Source organism: Salvia splendens, chromosome 2, assembly GCF_004379255.2.
Source record: "Salvia splendens isolate huo1 chromosome 2, SspV2, whole genome shotgun sequence".
In the NCBI taxonomy this organism is placed as follows: domain Eukaryota; kingdom Viridiplantae; phylum Streptophyta; class Magnoliopsida; order Lamiales; family Lamiaceae; genus Salvia; species Salvia splendens.
Genome location: NC_056033.1, coordinates 8282498 through 8294526, shown reverse-complemented (window position 1 = coordinate 8294526; position 12029 = coordinate 8282498). Strand labels below are relative to the sequence as shown.

The window sequence follows — 12029 nt, the reverse complement described above, 5'->3', positions numbered from 1 at the left end:
CGGTAGGAGCGAGCTCGACATCATCAGTGCCGCTTTGGCGACCTACCAATCCATAAATTACAAACCGTTCAAGTACCTCAGCGCTTGGCAGGAGGTGCGTGTGCATCCGAAGTATAGGGGAAGCGTATCATCCTCCACCAGCTTCTCCAGCAAACCGTCGAGGTCGGTATCCCTATCCGACGCCAGCAAGGATGAGGTGGCTAGCCAGCTCGCCGGAGCTAATTTGGGTATCCCCGACGCCGGCCCGAGCAGTTCCCAACGTCGGCTGCAAGGAAGGAAGAAGACGACGACCAGTCGCCGTCGCGCCGCGACTCCATCCGCCTCCGCTCCCACTCCCTTTGTGCCACCTCAACCCCCACCAACTCATTGTGGACCCTTTTGGCCCAACTCAATTTGGCCGATAGGTCAAATATGACCCCCGAGCAACTTGATTCACATTTGGCAATGATACGGGGTCTCCGAAGAACATTGGGGATAGGGCTAGATGAATAGTCTTCCAAGAGGTATTTTTAGCCTTTAATTATTATTTTTTATTTTTTAGGATTTTAATTATGTAATTTTAAATTTTTAGTATTTTAATTATGTAATTTTTATTTTTTAGTATTTTAATTATGTAATTTTTAATTTTTTTAAATTTGTAATAATATTCTGGATATTTTTAATGCATTTTAATATTGTGGAAATATTTTTATTTAAATTGAATAATAGAATGGTGTGACCCTAGTGCATGTCCTTGCGGAAGAGTGTGAATATGGGTGATGTGCTCTTGCCTAAGAGCATGGAGTAAAAAAGTAATAAGAGTGAGTCTGGGCCCACATCCGTGCTATTTGGCAATAGCACGGATGGGGATGCTCTAACCAACATTTTTTTGAACTCGTGATTTAAGATTAAATTTCAGATTGCATCAACGTCAAACTATACTTTTGTTTTTGCAATGCTAGATTTGAAGTGTTTAACCATTTATTTTTTGTTAATATCTAGCATCATTTACAACGCTTCCCGTCTGAGTTGGGATGATATGCAACATTTCTATAGTAAATTTCATAAAATATCTTATCCTGCATGACTTTGCTCCCTTTTTAATTTGTGAATTGGGATCACCTCCCACATCACCTATAAAACAAATATTATTAGTATAATTTGTAATTTTCACACAACGTTTAAACTATTGTTATTATTTTTAAATGTTTTACCAATAAAAAAGTTTACACTCTTACAATGGTAAAATAGTCATTTCTTGGTAAACCAAACTACCAAAAATTCTGATTAAGATTTGTTACTCAATATATAATTATAAACTCTATCTGTCCTATAATAACAATCTTACTTCACTTTCATCATTAAAATTTTTGCAATTAATTGGGGGACAGAGAAGATTACGGAGGATGAAAAATGATCATGTTAAGATATATAATTTGATTTGCATATTTTATGCCTTGATATGATTAAAGTTTAGGGGATTGCCACATGTTATGCATTGTACTCTACTATAATTTTCTTCATTCTATGCTCACATTGCGAAATTGTAGGTACATAAGGCATCCCAAAGAAAATCCCGAGAATGGGGGATATTTATGAGCCTCAAAGAACGTCAAACTAAAGACGTTAACCAAACGCTTGTTGGGAGGCAACCCAACATTGGTATATTTTTTATTTAGTTTGATTTGTTTTCTTAGTTTACTCACATCTCCACCGACTTTTCAAACTTATTCTTAACATAGTTTTGAATAAGTTTGGGGGATGAAGTGGTGGACCGTGAGTTTAGTTGTTTTTGTTTGTTTTTTTTTGTTTTTTTTTTAAATAAACCCGAGGTGAATCTTGTCATGAGCATAACATAGAAAATTTAGAAATACTCATTTTTAGGAACATCAGACCGAGTTGCCTATGATAAAAATTTCGTTTATGTGTTGGTTGAGTTGACTTGATGCATTGATTTGAAGGTTTAGTGAAAAGTTGCATAAATAAATAATTGATTGTTTGCCTTGAATCATGCTCATACCTTGTAAGACTTGAGCCATAAATTTATTTCTTGTGTGATTTATCTGCATTCATGTATTTGTTTCTAGAACTTGCTTTTAGTCTGCCTAAGTTTACATAGTGTTTAAATGATAAAAGAGGACATTAGGCCATCCTTCTTAGCTACTTTATATATCCAAATTTATGATCTTATTCAAAATATTTTTCCCTAGCTAGCCACTTTGAGCCTTTAAAGCCTTTTTCTTTGGAAGCTAAATAAAAGGGAATATCCATACACTCTTGGTGAATTTTAGTTTATATTTTGTGAAAAGAGTTGGAGAGATAAGGTAGAAAGAAAAGTAGTGTGCTTAGTTGTGAAAAGTGCATAGACATGTGTGGTTTGAATGAGATAATTGGTTGTGCATAGAAAGAAAAAAAAAAAGAAAAGATGTACAAAAGAAAAAAAATCAAAGGAATTTGGGAAGTGAGAAGAAATTTAGACAAAGTCCAGAATTTACTGAGATTCGAATTGTTGGTGCGGTGCTATGTTTGATGTAGTAGAAATTGATCACTTTTGCTATGTTTGGGATTAGTCACTTTTTAGCCATATTTCCTCACCTTACCAAAGAGCCTACATTATAACCGAAAATAAAGACCTTTCGGATTTTTTATTTTAATCACATAAAGTAGAGGAGGGATTAGACATCGAGCAAACCTATGGTAAACTTTGCATGTGTCATGATCTCAGAGCATATATTCTTTACCATATACACTTTGAGAGTGAGTGATAAACATACTTCTAAACACTTGTGAGCGCATGTACTTCAAGGTGATCAATGAGCTAGTAATGAAAATGCACTAATAAGCTTTGCTTGATTTGATTTGTATTCTTGTCAAACTCTTTATTTCTTGTTACAATTTTTGAGGCAACTATGAAGTCTAGTTCTTAGCATTCGTGTTTCTTTAGTAGTTTTTCTCTTGTTTTGTTTGAGGACACACAAATAATTAAGTGGGGGAGTTGACAAAAACAGATTTTGCATGTTTTTAAGGACTAGATTTGACTTGTTTTAAATGTAAGTCATGCAAATTATGTTCTTAAATTGCATATGTTATACATTTGGTATTTTTGCCCTGTTTGTTGATAAATGATAAAAAAAAATATAGAAAAAGGTGAAAAAAGGCCAAAGTGCAGCAGCCTTTGTTCGAGCCCATTCTGCCAGCGATTTTGAAGTCCAGTCAGTTCTTACTATATGTCATTCTCTTCGTCTTCGAAAGAGCTTCGCGTGGATATCTTGCATGTCTCAATCGGAGTTTTGTGAAGAAAGTTATGACAATTCTACGAACGTTGCGCAGTGCAGTCAAAGCTGACGAGAATTTATGCGGAAATTCACGGAAGAAAAGAAATTATTATATTGTGAAGCCAAATCTCTCCTATTTCTTGTAGGGCACGAAATTTATCAAAAATAAACCTTTTTCAGCCTATAAATACCTCTGAACCTAATTCATAATCTTTATCTCATAGCCTTCAATCCTTCTCCCTCTCTACACTTCTTCCATTCCATATTCCACCCTTAAATTCATCCATCTTCCATTGGAGTGGAGTTCTGCAGATCCAGGCAAGAGAAGACTGAAGATTGAAGATTCAACCTTGGGTTTTATCAGTTTCTTTCATGTCTCGTACTTTATTTGTAGTTTTTACTTGTCTATGAGTTAAACATCAATTGTGGAATTTTTGGTGAAGATATTCGATTGATTTTCCTTGTTAGCTATTGTAGTTATTTGATTTATCCTTGCGCTTTCTATATTCAATTGATTAGTTACCTCTTGAATACATGTTAGAGTTGATTAGAGTACTCGGGAGACGAAATAGTTGACTTGGAAAATGGATAATTCACACTTTAATTCAATAGAACTCGGGAGAATTGAGGTTTCATATGAGGTCATTGGTCTTAACGATCTTTTAGGAGTTAGATGTTAGAGATTTAAAGGGGACTTTGATTTCAACACCTAATCTACGGATTTCTCACATCGGGAGAGGGTTTAATCCAGTTAAGTGACCGAATTAATAACTCTAGAGACCGTAATTCAAGAAAGTTGATTGTGTTTTGGATCCTAATATTATACATTCTTATGCCTGCTTTGTAGCATTGTTTATATGCTTTCTTTTTATTTGTTTATTTATTTTTCAGTCTAGTTTAATAAAATCAAACCAAAAAAAACATCCGTGTATTTAAATAGTATATGACGCTTAGTATATGATAGTCAGTTGCAATCTTATTCTCGGTGTTCGATATTCCGTACCTTTATCTATACTAGATCTACCCCTTGCAGGTATTTTTAGTGCTAATAAATAGTGCATCAATTAAGAGCCCGTTACCGTAAACGGAACATTGGATGCTAAGAGCGTCCACTATAGTAGGACGCGGCTATAGCCGCGTCTTGGGGGCGGTGGGCGGCGGTGGGCGGGCGGCTATAGTGGGGAAGGTGGGCGGACAACTTTTGGGGCTATTGGGGGGGGCGGACGCGGGATAGGCGCGTTCGCGGCGAGGACGCGGCTATTGGAGGGATGTGAAAATGTAGAATTTTGTATTTTGAATTTTGGGGCTATTGGAGGTGTCCACTATAGTGACGGAAATAGAATTTTGGGGCTATGGACAACAAAATTGGGGCTATGGACAAAAACTGGGGCGGGGCTATTGGGCGTGTCCGCCTTATAGTGGATACTCTAACATGACCCTACCCAATTTACGACCCATTTCCAATACAAGGATCCAACCCTCAAACCGGGACAGGACCCGACAAACATTGGAAAACAAATAATAGTAGTAATATTTTAATTCAATTTAATCAAATCCCGAATTCCAAATTTCCTGAAGCAGCCTAAAAAAGTGAACGACTGAGATCGTCCGTCCTTTACTTTTTCGTTTTTTAATCTCTTCTTCCAATCACTTCGCTTTTTCCAGGGTCAAATGCTAAATTTGCTTTTTTGTCGCACTGCAATTTCATTTAAATTTCGTTTTGGGGATGTTATGAAGTGACGGGAGTGTGCGAAACAAATTAATTATCGTGGGAAATGGGACCCGAAGGTAGCTCCGCCGCTTCGCCGTCGTCTTCCTCGCCGGCGCCACCGAGCGCTAAACGAGGCAGAGATCCGGAAGATGAGGTTTACGTTGATAATCTCAACTCTCACAAGCGGTATCTTAGCGAGGTCTGAATTTTCTTTCTATTTTTCTTCTGGTGGTCTCTCTCTCTCTCTTTTTCGTGTTTCCGCGTCTAGCTTCCTTGACTGCATGTTCTAATGAGTTATTTTGAATATATATATCTTTCCAACTATGGATCGATGCAAAGTTTGTGCAGGAAAATTATTTTTTCAATTATGGATCCATTGGAATTTCGAGCAGGAAATTGAGGTGATTCCGTTGCAATTATTCGAGTTAAACACTATGCAGAATATTTTGAGTTTTTTCTGAATTCAAAGTGATATTTTCGTACGAACAAGTTCAATTGAGGCTATTTAGTTTCGTATTTTATGCGCTTTTTTATGGCATTTCAACATGTATGTTCATTACATTTTGCTTAGCTGTTGGGATTGTGATCGGCGTGTGACTAGAATTGTGGCTGAAAATAGATATTGTTGTTGGAAATTCGCCTCTTCTTTCTGCTCTCCCCCTTTTTCGATGCGGTCTAGTTCATGGATTTGAGTCCTCCTCACAGAAAGGTCACTGGATTTGAATCCCACAGAAGCCCTTGGTCAATCTAACTAGAGTGGGTACAGGTAGCTAAAATCGGAGTGGTTTAGTTAGTGGAGTAGATGACCTTGTCATTGGCTTTGAACCCGACCGATGCCCTAAGTAAATTGAACTAATAGATTGAATCCAACCGATGCCCTAGGTCGATATAACTTGTTGTTTTTCCACCTCTCATATGGGATGCTTCTTCATCTGTTTGCTATGCTCCTGGATGAGGTGTAATGTGTGTGCATTTTTTATGGCACATATTACATTTAAAACTGGTTCTTGCAGATCATGGCTTCAAGTTTGAACGGGCTGACCGTTGGAGATACACTGTCTGACAATCTAATGGATTCTCCTGTAAGGTCTGATACGATGATGCCGTATCTTAGGTGAGCATGGTTCCTTCTGTTGGTATTGTATAAAGTCATAGCATATGTCTTATTGGGTAGTTGTTTGGTAAAGTCACACGATGGGGATCCAAGTAATATTTCGATTAGGATGACTTGGAACTAGAAATCAACTAAATCCTCGGTGACTCTTAGAGTATGCATTAATACTCCTTAAAGAATACTTTGAAACACTAAGGGGTCGACTAAGTGTTGCTCCATCTTGATGTTTGACGGTTTCTTGTGAGGATGTTGATTGTCTGATGAGGGTACGTAAAGTCAATGTAGTTTTAGTTGGTTTGAGAGTGCTATATTTTCCTATCTTCTAATGCTTTGACATGCATCCACAACCTTGAAAGTTGATTTTTGTAGTCATATGTGATTTCAGGGATGAAACATCTGTACAGTATTCACCAATGTCTGAAGATTCAGATGACTCGAGGTACTACGAGAGTTCTAATACCTGTTCTTCTCAGCCTGAGAGTGCTCCCACTAGCCCCGTATCTCCTTATAGATGCCAAAAGCCCTTCGTGCCAGGACCTTCTACCACCTCATATCCTTCCCATGGATCCATCGTTTCTTCTTCAGCTTCACCACAGTCTCGGCAGCGTGGTTCTGATACCGAGGGTCGTTTCCCATCATCGCCCAGTGACATATGCCACTCAGCTGACTTGAGACGGGCTGCTCTTTTACGATCTGTCCAAATGAGAGCGCAGCCTTTAGGGCTGGCTCAATTTGAAATGCAGCTTAGTCCCGGACAAGAGACCGGGAACAATATAGAAGTTGAGGAGCGGCCATGTTCCTACTTGAAGCTTGACGTTGATGAGAGGGGGGACTATCCTATCGCCGAATCTACACCTTTGAGCATGTCTGAGAGTGAAGACAAGAAGAAGTCTTGTGGGGCTCTCGGCGTGGAGATGAAAGACGACGAATCTGCTGGCGAATGAATGAAAACAATGTTGCCCAGTGGCACTTGGTGGTTGGCTTTTGATATGTTTTGAAGTCTCACCTGACATAGCTAGAGAGAGAGCAAAGAAATAGTCTCTTGTCTCATTGACTCATTGATGTATGGCCACGTTGCTTGCCAGTTGAGTCATCATCGATCAGCTTCACTTCAGGTTATGCTTCTGCGAGTATGAAAATTTCTCATCTATGTTTTGTGATCTCAGTCATGGCGGATTAACTAACATATTTTCTGGAATTGAACCAACCAAATTTGATTCGGTCTTTGTAAGTGATAAGAGATGCATCTTTTAAGCCAAGAGCAGAGTTGCGTGTACGTATTCGAATCTTCGTCAGCTTTTATGATATAAGACCACACTTAATGGATAAATATGATGGTGGTCTATTTAGTTTCAGTTTTAACTTTATTGGCAATATTTGCAGTTACATCAGCTTGTTTTTTTAGACGCTGAATTTGCATCTATACATAAACGTGATTTAGATGAGCTAGATATGCTCAAGTATTTTTTTTGCGGAGCTTTATATGCAAGTGAGATTCCGGACGTTGAAGAAGGCATGCACGCCGTTCCGCTTGACGTAGTATTTTCCTGTATTGAGTGTCCTTCAGAAGCCACAAATGTGATTTGAGAAACGATACAATTATACAACCAAGATCAGTACAAAAAAACTTATGAAACGTAAGTAAGCAGAGTGGTAAAATACTACCAGAAATGTGGCGAGTCAAAACGTGTCTTTAAATGGCAAACGATAGTAGTGACAGCCGGTTTTACAACCGATTTGATTGAACCGGCCATTCGACCCAAACTACACGAAATAAAGTCAAGATGAATAAAATAACGGTTCTGATTGGTGCAAGGCTGCAAGCAAGTAGGAGCGTGCTCTGATTGGCCAGTTCTCACATGACCGCGTTGTGTATGGAAACCTTCCTCACTCGAACTATCGCACATATGAAAAGCTCATACTCTTCTTCCGCGGTACAGCTTCTCTCTGTTACTCGCGAAGAGAGAAATCTCTTGGCGGTGTTCCACTTCTTACGTATACGTCCAATCGGTTATACTAGTATAGTACTGATTCAAAAAATTCGGTAATTTCTTCAAGCTGTTCGCATTGCTGGCGTGAGACCCGTTTGGAAGCCCTAGCTTTTCCGTTTGTAATTTTGATTTCCGTGCCTCTTGTCATGGCACATCGGAGATCAAAGTTATTGCTGTTTTTTTGCTTCGCGGCATACTGCCTGATCGCCATTGCAGCGTAAGCGTTATGATTTTCGATTCTGTTGTGAACAGATTGAAATCTCCGGTTTGATTTATTTTACTGATTTTTCACATCTAACAGGAAGAGCTACTATGATGTTCTCCATGTTCCGAAAGGCGCCTCGGATGAGCAAATAAAGCGTGCGTATCGGAAGCTCGCGTTGAAGTATCATCCGGATAAAAATCAAGGGAACGAGGAGGCGAACAAGAGATTTGCAGAAATTAATAACGGTATTCCATTTTTTTGGTCATGATTTCCTTTTTGTCAATCGAAACATCTGGGAAAAAATGTTATCATCATTCAGCAGTCGGCATTAGTGAATTATTCCTAAAAATGTGATTGTTTTGCATCGTCCGAATGTGTAGCTTATGAGGTTTTGTCGGATAGCGAGAAGAGAGGTATATATGATAGATATGGCGAAGAAGGTCTCAAGCAGCATGCGGCTAGTGGTGGGAGAGGAGGAGGAGGCGGTATGAATATTCAAGATATTTTTAGCTCGTAAGTGCTTTCACATTTATGTTTATTTTAACTTCTCGTTGTGAATACTATGCTGGTTTACTTGTGTGCATTCCATCATTGTAGCTAATTGAATTTATTATTCTCAATTTGAAAACGAAGGAATATTGCAGCTTGTGTTTGGTAAACATAGTACTTTCTATTGCTTCTTGTTAAGGAGTTCAGCGTTACAAGCTTGCCCGACAAGTTGAAAGTTAACATCATTCTTTTCTCTGATTTAGATTAAGTTTAAGATTGCATACATTTGCTGCCAGCTTGACTATTGTTAATATAAGAAAATATCAAAAAGCTTACTTAAGGAAACCCAGACATACTATAGTGAGTTTTGTCTGTTTGTATCTTGTGCCTCTGAATTAGGCGAGAGAAGTGTGAATAACTTGTAGAACTATTACCCCACTAATGTGTTAACTGCTACTTATTTAACAGTTTAATTGCGTGGTATTACCATCAGGTATGAAACTCTCCCAATGGTCTTTTGCTGCTTAGTTTTGTTACTCTGTCCCTGTGTCATTTTCTAGCTGTTGCTCTATCAACGTTATCTTGAATTGAAAGTTTCAAACATGACTATTCAGTTTTTCCATGGACATTGCTATCAGTGAACTCCATCTAACACACAGTGCTGTATTTGTAGGTTGATAATCAATTTGTACAATACTGTGTTTGTTGTCTAAGGTAATTTATGGTACGACCTTACTTAAGTAATCTATGTTCACCATGAAGAGTAACTTGAATCAAACTGATACTTGTCCACTAAGCTTATACTCGACATATTGTAGTGTTGATGCTTTCTGTGTGGATTGGAATTGTTCATGTATGACCTTATCCCTTGTTTGGTTATGCAAATTGAAATATTGTTCATGCTTTCATGAGATAATTTTCTGATAAAGTAACACTTTTTAGTTTCTTTGGTGGAGGTCCCATGGAAGAGGAAGAGAGGGTTGTGAAAGGTGATGATGTAATTGTTGATTTGGATGCCACACTTGAAGACTTGTATATGGGGGGTACTTTGAAGGTACTGAATGTTGAAACAACAATATATACATATACCTCTACAAATATATTTGAAATTATGAAGAGATGATGATATAATGTCTATAAATGTGCAAAGTAGAATATTATACTGCCCAGTTGGCTGCTTGCAGCTATGGTTTTGGCAGCTCATATATAAAAGGAAAGGATATGTTTTTTTGAACTGTTTATAGTCTGAATATGGCTTTTGCATGTTTGATATTTGATTCATTCTGGTTGTATATGTCTTCATCTGCATGAAATGTTGACCTGCCTATGCCTATTCGTAATAAATAAATAAAAACTTTTGTAACACACTATAAAAATTTGGATTTTCATAACAATTGCATGGCTGCTCATAAATATTTGGGATGTGCAATCTATCAGGTTTGGAGGGTAAAAAACGTAATAAAACCAGCTCCAGGGAAGAGGAGGTGCAACTGTAAAAATGAGGTTTACCACAAACAAATTGGTCTTGGGATGTTTCAGCAAATGACAAAGCAGGTATATCTTTCGCCAATGAGCAAATGCAATCACATTTTGAAGTGCAAGATGTCACTCACCAATCCTGTTTTATTTCTTTTCCAGGTATGTGAAAAGTGCCCAAATGTGAAGTATGAAAGGGAAGGTGATTTTATTACTGTGGATATCGAGAAAGCAATGCAGGATGGACAAGTAAGCAATCCCCCCAACAGTTCAAAATTTAGTTCCAAGTTTCAACGTGGCTTCTAAAAATCTGTCATACTCGACTGGTTTTACCTCCGTTGCTCTCATTTCATGAATTATCAATCCCACTCTCTTTAAGCACTAATCTCCAAAGTTTTTAGATGCCTGTATAGAGTCAAACTAGGTTAGCTAACCTTAAGTTCAGCTAGTAATGAATATGCATGGAAAACAAACATAGCCTTTTTCTTGAACAGCTTCTCTAGTAAACACGATTAGCAACTTTGATCATTTTTATGCTGAGTATGTCAACTAAAGCAAGACAGATCTCATTTTCGGACAGGAAGTGGTATTTTATGAAGAAGGTGAACCAATCATTGATGGCGAAGCAGGAGATCTTAAGGTTCGATTCATATTTTTCATTTTATTATTTTTGGGGCAGACTGGCCGTAGATTGACTGACTCTCATAATTTTATTTCATTCTTCATTCTGACGGTTTGAAACTCATATGGCAGTTTCGCATACGTACTGCATCTCATGACCGGTTCAGAAGGGAAGGCAATGATCTGCATACAACAGTCACTATTACTTTGGTAATGTTTCCATATTGGAGAATCTTACATTATGTGAGATCTGTTGTGTTTAAAGGTAATACGTAATGCCAAATTAAAACTCCCTCTCTATCTCAGGTTCAAGCTCTTGTTGGTTTTGAGAAGACTGTCAAACACCTGGATGAGCATTTGGTGGACATCAGCTCCAAGGTGAATGAACATTCTTAGTCGCAATATTTACATATATTCGTATAAGATCATGAATTGTCGCATTTTGATTTCCAAGGATTTCTGAATTTTATAACAGGGAATCACAGAACCGAAGCAAGTGAGGAAGTTTAAAGGCAAAGGCATGCCGTTACATTTTAATAACAAGAAGGGCGATTTATACGTGGCGTTTGAGGTTGTTTTCCCGACCTCATTGACGGATGAGCAGAAGACAAAGATCAAGGAAATACTAGCGCAGCTATAGTAAGATTTATATATTGTAGCACGATTTGAGTTTTACAGATCTTTGGTTGTAGGAACTATTTTCATACTCTTCACAATTTTGTTAAAATCGTAGAGATCCTCTGTGGAGAGAGAGATGTAACCATTCTGATTCTTTCTTCCTTGTGCTACTGAAAACTCAACTTCTGCGACTACAAGCCCGTGACCTGCTCGGTGGTTGGGGCCGGGATGCAAATAGTGTTGCTGCCGGTTCTGGTTCCAAGGGGAGTGGAACCATAAGCAGACCGGGTTTGCAGTTCCGGTTCGAATTCATGGGCTTTAGGAAAACAATTTGGATAGGTTAATTTGTTGACACCTTTAAATATCATCGGGCCTAAATAATTAAACCAGTTTCTCGAACTGAAAATCTAGATTATAGTAATTCGGACTTTTGTAGAATTTTTTTCCATAGACTTAGATGTATGTAGGCAAGTTGCCTACATAAATTTGTGGAGGAAATCAAACGCTTATAGCGTATACCATAGTAATTTAGTAACTAGTAGATGGGGGC

At 38.1% G+C, this 12029-nt stretch overlaps 2 protein-coding genes across 6 annotated transcripts; both read left to right on the top strand.

Moving 5' to 3' along the window:
- The first annotated feature begins 4808 nt into the window (after positions 1 to 4808).
- Positions 4809 to 7409, top strand: LOC121786836. Of its 4 annotated transcripts, XM_042185460.1 has the most exons (4): positions 5025 to 5164; positions 5314 to 5366; positions 5979 to 6079; positions 6465 to 7409. In XM_042185460.1, the coding sequence occupies exons 3-4, from the start codon at positions 5982 to 5984 to the stop codon at positions 7021 to 7023; spliced, it is 657 nt and encodes a 218-aa protein (XP_042041394.1). In that variant the 5' UTR covers positions 5025 to 5164; positions 5314 to 5366; positions 5979 to 5981; the 3' UTR covers positions 7024 to 7409. The 4 variants fall into 4 exon arrangements, with proteins under 4 accessions (XP_042041386.1, XP_042041388.1, XP_042041394.1 ...); XM_042185452.1 differs by lacking the exon at positions 5314 to 5366 and having other exon boundaries at positions 4809 to 5164; XM_042185454.1 differs by having other exon boundaries at positions 5024 to 5366.
- A 164-nt stretch (positions 7410 to 7573) lies between these two features.
- On the top strand, positions 7574 to 11633 carry LOC121786826 (dnaJ protein ERDJ3B-like). 2 transcript variants are annotated; one of them, XM_042185442.1, is made up of 11 exons: positions 7574 to 8013; positions 8138 to 8287; positions 8372 to 8520; positions 8656 to 8788; positions 9707 to 9818; positions 10202 to 10318; positions 10403 to 10489; positions 10821 to 10880; positions 10994 to 11071; positions 11168 to 11239; positions 11337 to 11633. In XM_042185442.1, exons 2-11 carry the CDS (start codon positions 8217 to 8219, stop codon positions 11499 to 11501), a joined length of 1044 nt encoding a protein of 347 aa, XP_042041376.1. In that variant the 5' UTR covers positions 7574 to 8013; positions 8138 to 8216; the 3' UTR covers positions 11502 to 11633. The 2 variants fall into 2 exon arrangements, with proteins under 2 accessions (XP_042041376.1, XP_042041382.1); XM_042185448.1 differs by having other exon boundaries at positions 7574 to 8287; positions 11337 to 11500; positions 11595 to 11633.
- Positions 11634 to 12029: the final 396 nt, after the last annotated feature.